This window comes from Polyodon spathula, chromosome 25 (genome assembly GCF_017654505.1).
Source record: "Polyodon spathula isolate WHYD16114869_AA chromosome 25, ASM1765450v1, whole genome shotgun sequence".
Taxonomy (NCBI): domain Eukaryota; kingdom Metazoa; phylum Chordata; class Actinopteri; order Acipenseriformes; family Polyodontidae; genus Polyodon; species Polyodon spathula.
In genome coordinates, this window is record NC_054558.1 from 1,200,379 (window position 1) to 1,207,206 (window position 6,828).

Sequence of the window (6,828 nt, forward strand, 5' to 3'; positions counted from 1 at the left end):
ATGCGCATATCTTGAATGAACGTAAAAAGCGCGTCGAAAGAGCTACAGAAATGATGTTAAAAGGTTAGGACAAGTTTAAAGGGCTTTAATAAGGACATCTATTTCTGCTGCACACACTGCTGTTCAGAAGCTTTGTTCAGGGCTGTTCGCAAGATTAAAATTCCTTCTGGAAAGCAGGAATGGTATTCCGTTCTAGCCTTGGGGAGGGGAGTGGAGCTGGGCGGTGTGCCATAGCAAGAGAATAGGCGTCGGCTTACTTGTTGAACCGGTCTGAGCACCCTGCAGCTTTCTGGCAGGACAATGGAAACACGTTGCTCAGAGCTTCTGAAAGCAGTGGTATCCACATTGAACAGGAGGCTGTTTGAAAGTTACATTGCTGTGATCTGTAAAGGACTTGTGCTCACTGGTATTCCTGACTCATACAGCAGTGTGGACAGGAGGCTGTTTGAAAGTTACATTGCTGTGATCTGTAAAGGACTGTGTGCTCACTGGTATTCCTGACTCATACAGCAGTGGTGTCCACACTGGACAGGAGGCTGTTTGAAAGTTACATTGCTGTGATCTGTAAAGGACTGTGTGCTCACTGGTATTCCTGACTCATACAGCAGTGGTGTCCACACTGGACAGGAGGCTGTTTGAAAGTTACATTGCTGTGATCTGTAAAGGACTGTGTGCTCACTGGTATTCCTGACTCATACAGCAGTGGTGTCCACACTGGACAGGAGGCTGTTTGAAAGTTACATTGGGAATGGAAAAGCACTGGATGCATTATCTACTAAGCGTGGGGTCAGGGATTATGAAGGGAGGGGAGGGTGTCATCCACATATAGTCTTCACAGACATGTTGATACATTCTCTTGGGGGGGGTGGGCTCATTGGATTTTGTAGGGGGGGGGGGGGATAAATGAAGAAACTGTCCTGGCACTGGGGAATCCCCTCTCTTCTCCCCTGACTTATACACTCTTGTTAATCTAACCCTAGTCACATGACTGCACAGTAAAGAGGAAGTCAGCTGAGAATGTGGAATATTTTACATGAACATGATGCTTGAGAATTTGCATGCCAAAGAAGTTGGATAAGCACCTGGGCACGGCGCATTATTACACGATAACGCTGGTCATGTCTCCCTGCAATCTCCAGACATGGCTGTAGCTTGGTGACCATCACCATGGCTATATATTGTTACTGGCTCACTCGTCACATTGTTATATGTGGTTCCCAAACGACAGACCGTTAAGATTTCATTTCCCCTCAGCTGAGCACAGAAGCAGCAAGTTAACCTTGTGCAGTTCAGTGGTCGTGGAATAATCCGCAGCCAAACAGAAATAAAAGTGGAAACACTTCAATTAGTTCCAGTAAGTGTGAGAAAGGCAGCCTGCAGCCACACACTTGAAAAAGATTAACCACAACAGCTTTATATAGACAACAGACTTCTCTAATCATTTACTTGCAGATATTCCCAAAGAGAATAAACTCCCACTATTCCAGTAGCCTGAGCACACTGCTGCTCTTGGCTCTTGTCCCAGTTTTCCCTGGATTTCTGATGTCCTTCACCTCTTTCATTCCCACATGTGCTTCTCCCCACCTTGAACCGGATTTGCAATGAACCTTAATAATAGACCGTCTGTTCTCTGCACTCCTCCCTGGTTTCCATAGCAACAGATTCGAACCCTTAGGCCAATAGTGAAATAGAAATAAAACTTTTATAGTAATATATTTGACTGTTAAAGTGCTGGGGGTTTGGGTTGACTGTGAGTCAGAGTTAATCATAATAGTAATTAATAATAATGGATAAATAGTTAACTATCACAAAAGCATGAAAAGCTCAGTGAAAGCATGATAAAGCATGGGTAAGCATTGCAAAGACTAGCAAGGTATGGTAAAGCAGATTAATAAACATGGTAAACCAGACTGAAGTATATTAATGCAAAGTATAACTACAGGGAAATAATGGAGAAACTGCAAAAATACTGGAAAAACACTGGAAAAACACAGCAAAAACACTGTGCATAAACACTGGAAAAATACTGTGCAAATACACTGTAAAAACACTGCAAAAACTCTGAGGTGGAGTTTTATAATGGGAAGGGGGACAGGCTAATGGTTAACTTGAGTGAAAAGTTTATATTGAGCTCATCAGCACTTTGAAATTCCTCTTGTGAACATGGTCTCTTATTGGTCCTTCGTTGGGACTCTGTGCAGCCCAGCGAGGGATTCTTGGGAAAGTGCATCAGTTCATTCTTTTAATAAGTAGACACATTGTGAATTGAAAACGACTTCGCTGAACTAGTTGTGTTTTTCAAGCTGCCGTGCCCTGTGTCCAACCCACAGAACAGGAAGGAGAAACCGTAGCTCAGTGAAATAAAACAGGCTTTATGTCCCAACAAGGATTTATTGAACGCACATTGAAACATGCAAGGAATGTAAGATCACTGTTCATACATGAAACACGTACACGAAACACCGTGTGTGAGACGCCTTGAAGCGTCGTAGGAATGCGCTTTTACAAAACAAAACAAAAAAACCTCACAAGTGGGCCTACTTAGAACACAAGTGGGAAAATCAAGAAAGCGGCCCGGTCCATTTCTGCAGATGACATACACAACGCTAGTTCTATTAAAGGTGGCACAACTTCCATAGAAAATATTGTATGTTTGGCCCCTGTCATGCCCCCTTCGCCCTCTCCCCTGTAACCCCCTCCCTATGCGAGTGTGTTGCCCGGCGGCCGTGGCCCCTATTGGATGAAGTTGCTCTGGCCGCGGTAGCTGTCGGCCTCACGGGGTGGTTTGGTGCACTGGCTGGGGCGCAGGGTCTCCGTGGTGCACTCGCTGTAGTCTGTGTTGCACTTCCTGCAGCGGCAGCTCAGCGCCACGGCGTAGGAGTACGAGGGGTTGCTGTGGAGCGGGCAGCCTGGCAGGGTCACCGTGTGGTAGCTCAGATCCTGGTAGGTGCAGCTCCTCTGTGACACAGCTGACTTGGGAAGAAGGCTCTTCAGGTTCACGTCCTGAAATGCAATTACAAGCCTTGAAACATTATAGGATGCCTGAAGGTCACACCGTTCTTCACTGCCAGGAGCTCTGGAGGTCAAACGCCAGCCCTGTCTGCTGTTTTTATTACTGGGGTGTGTTTCGAGGAGAAGGCTTTCACATTGTCTGAGTTACAGTATGATACAGACAGGCAGCTGGGTCAACATTAGCAAGCAGGAATGGCTCTCCGCTCTTACCCGTGTGACACAGAAGCCAGCGCAGATAGTGGTGTTGATGACCACACAGTAGGGGCACTCGTTTCTTTCCACGTAGAGCGTGTATGCAGTGGGCTCACACAGGGACCAGGCATTGCTCATTGCCAGACAGAGGAGGGCGCACGTCAGTACAGCAGCACTCATCCTGCAAGCACGAGAAAATAAAACCAGGTCCGAATGCATTCATTACCTCCGCTCCTCATGAGTGATGAGCGACATCAGAACGATACGCCAACGCCTGAGCCAAATGTGTAGAACATGGAACTGACTGGGAACTGATTAGAACAAGTGCGTTATTAGAATGCGAAAGGAACTATTCAGTGACATCTTAGTTCATCTAGAAATAGGTATTTAATTCATAAACAGTTAAGCATGTGCAGAAGTTCATGTTATGCGTAAATGCGTAGTCAGTAATAGATATGCAATAAGGAAATGTAACCTCAGCATTATTTATTGGAGCAGAATGGATCCTAAACTAACACTTTAGTGTCATCTTCATCCATAATCATAAACCCTTAATAGAGCCGAATTAAGAATAATGAAATAAACGATACTTCACAGAAGTCTTTCTAGTCGAAACGTCTGAATTTGAGTGGGTTTCGTTTTTAAACATCGCTGTACATTCTGCTTGATTTCCCTCTATACTATTCACTTGTTTTCACATCGCACCTCCCTTACATGAAGAGTCATTTGTATGAAATCCAGGCTGATCCCTAGCTGTGTAAAGGGTTGGGTTCATCACAGACACAAACCCTTTTCACAGCTCTAATCTTCCTTCTCACTGAGGGGCGGGGTGACGTGTGTTCCAAACAGCTCTCAACAGTGACCCTGGAATAAGATTCATTGCAGTGGTATGAATTTGACAGCGGATGCCAAGCCATTAGATAGGATTGCTATAATTAAAACGCTGACTTGCACGCATCACTTTACTTCTGCAGCATGACAAGCCTGGTATAGCACAGTTGTCTTAACTAATGCATAGTGTAACTATTACCGGTAACCAGCCCCTGCCGCACTCTGCCCCCAGTGGATGTAAGAGGAACCGCATTTGTTCTCTGTGGTGTGGTGTACCAGTGTATTTCCTACACTCTGGGAGAGCAGGTAAACAGAAAGAAGACACTGCTTCAGTGGTTTGCTGAATGCCTCTTGCCCACGTTGGGCTGCTGCTAGAGAAGAACCTTTCCTAGCTGAATTGAAAAACAGTGTTGGGCTAGAGGAGTTTCTGTATAATGCTGGAAGGGAAAGTTATCACTTGTGTGCTCCACTATACAGTGCAGCCTTCATATGCACCCCCACCTCACTTCCCTGCAGTTACCTCAGAGGAGTCTTTTCAGAAGCCTTGGAATAGTTAACAAGTGTGGCACATAATGATCTGTGCAGAAGCAACAGCAAGCACAGATAATCTAGTATACAGTAAAGAATTCGAGTAAGATTCATACGAAGCAAAGAGAATAGACACTAAACAAATGATTCTCAATACAGGTAACAGTCTATTCTTAGGCTAAACACACTGCAATACATTTTAACAAGACATGTAAAAAAACTAATACACTCTCCACTTACCTGTATGTGTTTTGGAGCTCAGGGGACAGTCTGACACTCTGCTATCTCTCCACACTGAGACTTTATACAAGGACGATAATCCCCTCTGACCCTTTTTAGTGGTGCATCAATTCGCTTGGGATAAAATCAGCCCAAACCGCGCGCCTTACTGGGCAAGCAGGGCAGATCGGATTTCATGCAAGGAGCTTAGCAGCTCGTCTCGGGCGCATACCTGCTTGGGAATAGTCAAGAGGCTGACCCAGGAGTCTCAAGAAAGATTCATAATCATGAAAACTGAAAGCAGGATATTGAAGTTCAAAAGGGGATGTTTACAAAACATCTGCTCACTCTGCTTACAGTGACACTAATCAGCCATTTAGCAGAGCAGATCTGATCTGCTATCTTGGCTATTGTGACTGAAAATGGCATGGCTATTACCACATGTCCATATTGAACAGACATTATCGGTCATACAGGAGGATTTTGTGCATAGCAACTAATACAGACTAACAAACGAAGAGCCCTAATGACTGCCAGAGAGCTACCACACAGTCTCGTTATATAAACAAAGTCAATATCACAATAGCTCCCTGTGAAACTCAATCCGATGTTGTTGGGTTTTTTTGTCATTTAATTTTGCATTAGCCGGGTCGAAGGCTTTTGCAGCCTGCGCTGCCTTCGTTGGATCTGAACCTAATTAAATTGTGCTGACGACAAGCTCTTGTTCTTCCAGAGCTGCCTGCTCCGTCTCTTTAAAACACAAGGGTGTCTCTCTGGGGCAGAATCAATCCTACTTTAAACTGTGCTCATATATATTATCAGTGAATCGATTAAGCAGGCACTCTACACTTCTTATAAGGGGTCATATTCTTTCTCAAACATGAACAGGCTTTAAATGACAGCTGCAAGATAAACAGGTCTAATCAATTTAGTGTTATTTTCTTCTTGGAAATAAAAATGTTTCTAATCATTTCAATAAGAAAAAGTCTGTTTTGTGAAACCCGTTAAGATTTTGCTGGTAGTTTCTAGTCAGTAACAAGAAGGGATATCGGTCGGGTTTGCATTAACTTGTACAGCATGGCTTGCGGGGGCTCAGTTCTCGGTGTGGGACTACATGGTTTTAGGTTAGGGTTAGGGGTTAGGGTTAGGGGTTAGGGTTAGGGGTTAGGGTTAGGGTAGGGTTAGGGTTAGGGTTAGGGGTTAGGGTTAGGGTTAGGGGTTAGGGTTAGGGTTAGGGTTAGGGTTAGGGTTAGGGTTAGGTTAGGGTTAGGGTTTAGGGTTAGGGTTAGGGTTAGGGTTAGGGTTAGGGTTAGGGTTAGGGTTAGGGTTAGGGTTAGGGTTAGGGTTAGGGTTAGGGTTAGGGTTAGGGTTAGGGTTAGGGTTAGGGTTAGGGTTAGGGTTAGGGTTAGGGTTAGGGTTAGGGTTAGGGTTAGGGTTAGGGTTAGGGTTAGGGTTAGGGTTAGGGTTAGGGTTAGGGTTAGGGTTAGGGTTAGGGTTAGGGTTAGGGTTAGGGTTAGGGTTTAGGGTTAGGGTTAGGGTTAGGTGAACCTGGTGGGACTGTGGGTTACTGTGAGTCTGGCAGTTCTCTCAGGGTTCATTATGTTCTCCTTACACTTTACACAACAGCTTTTCTTTACGAATGTATTATCTTTCAGCAGGCTGAACCAGCAGCCAAGCCTGACGAGTTACTCTCTATAGGTCTGCAGGTAGTACAATAGCACCATCTGGTGGACGTGCTTGTCATGAACCGTCTGTTTAATCAAATGATCAGCGATACAGTGCCATTTTAGCAGTGTTTCGTTTTTCATATTTTCCATAGCATTTGTAGCTGGCTGTGTGCTGGGGACACGTTTCCATTGAGAAGCCTGCTTTGCTGGGGGCTGCTCAGTCAGGATTGAGGTGTTTAGTGGAATGCTGCTGCTAGTCTCACGCTGGTTGGTTTTTCTTGCAGTGTCTTCTTCAGAGTATTCTGTAATGGGATGGAAGCCGTGTCCTCCTTAATGGGAAACCATATTTTGGGAAGTATTGTGTTTTGCTACAAATAAA

At 44.8% G+C, this 6,828-nt stretch overlaps 1 protein-coding gene across 2 annotated transcripts; it reads right to left on the bottom strand.

Annotated features, from left to right (window-relative positions):
- Nucleotides 1–2,393: 2,393 nt before the first annotated feature.
- Nucleotides 2,394–4,878, bottom strand: LOC121299747 (thyrotropin subunit beta-like). Of its 2 annotated transcripts, XM_041227749.1 has the most exons (3): nucleotides 4,804–4,878; nucleotides 3,223–3,385; nucleotides 2,394–3,003 (listed from the first exon to the last, which is right to left on the bottom strand). In XM_041227749.1, exons 2-3 carry the CDS (start codon nucleotides 3,382–3,384, stop codon nucleotides 2,734–2,736), a joined length of 432 nt encoding a protein of 143 aa, XP_041083683.1. In that variant the 5' UTR covers nucleotide 3,385; nucleotides 4,804–4,878; the 3' UTR covers nucleotides 2,394–2,733. The 2 variants fall into 2 exon arrangements, with proteins under 2 accessions (XP_041083683.1, XP_041083682.1); XM_041227748.1 differs by lacking the exon at nucleotides 4,804–4,878 and having other exon boundaries at nucleotides 3,223–3,630.
- Between the last annotated feature and the right edge of the window lie 1,950 nt (nucleotides 4,879–6,828).

What these genes read in the sequence shown, in the direction of transcription:
- LOC121299747 (XM_041227748.1), bottom strand. Translation starts at nt 3,423, where the DNA reads ATGCATTCGGACCTGGTTTTATTTTCTCGTGCTTGCAGGATGAGTGCT. An exon ending in CTGGCTTCTGTGTCACACGG is followed by an intron (nt 3,004 to 3,222) that starts GTAAGAGCGGAG and finishes ATTGCATTTCAG; the next exon opens with GACGTGAACCTGAAGAGCCT.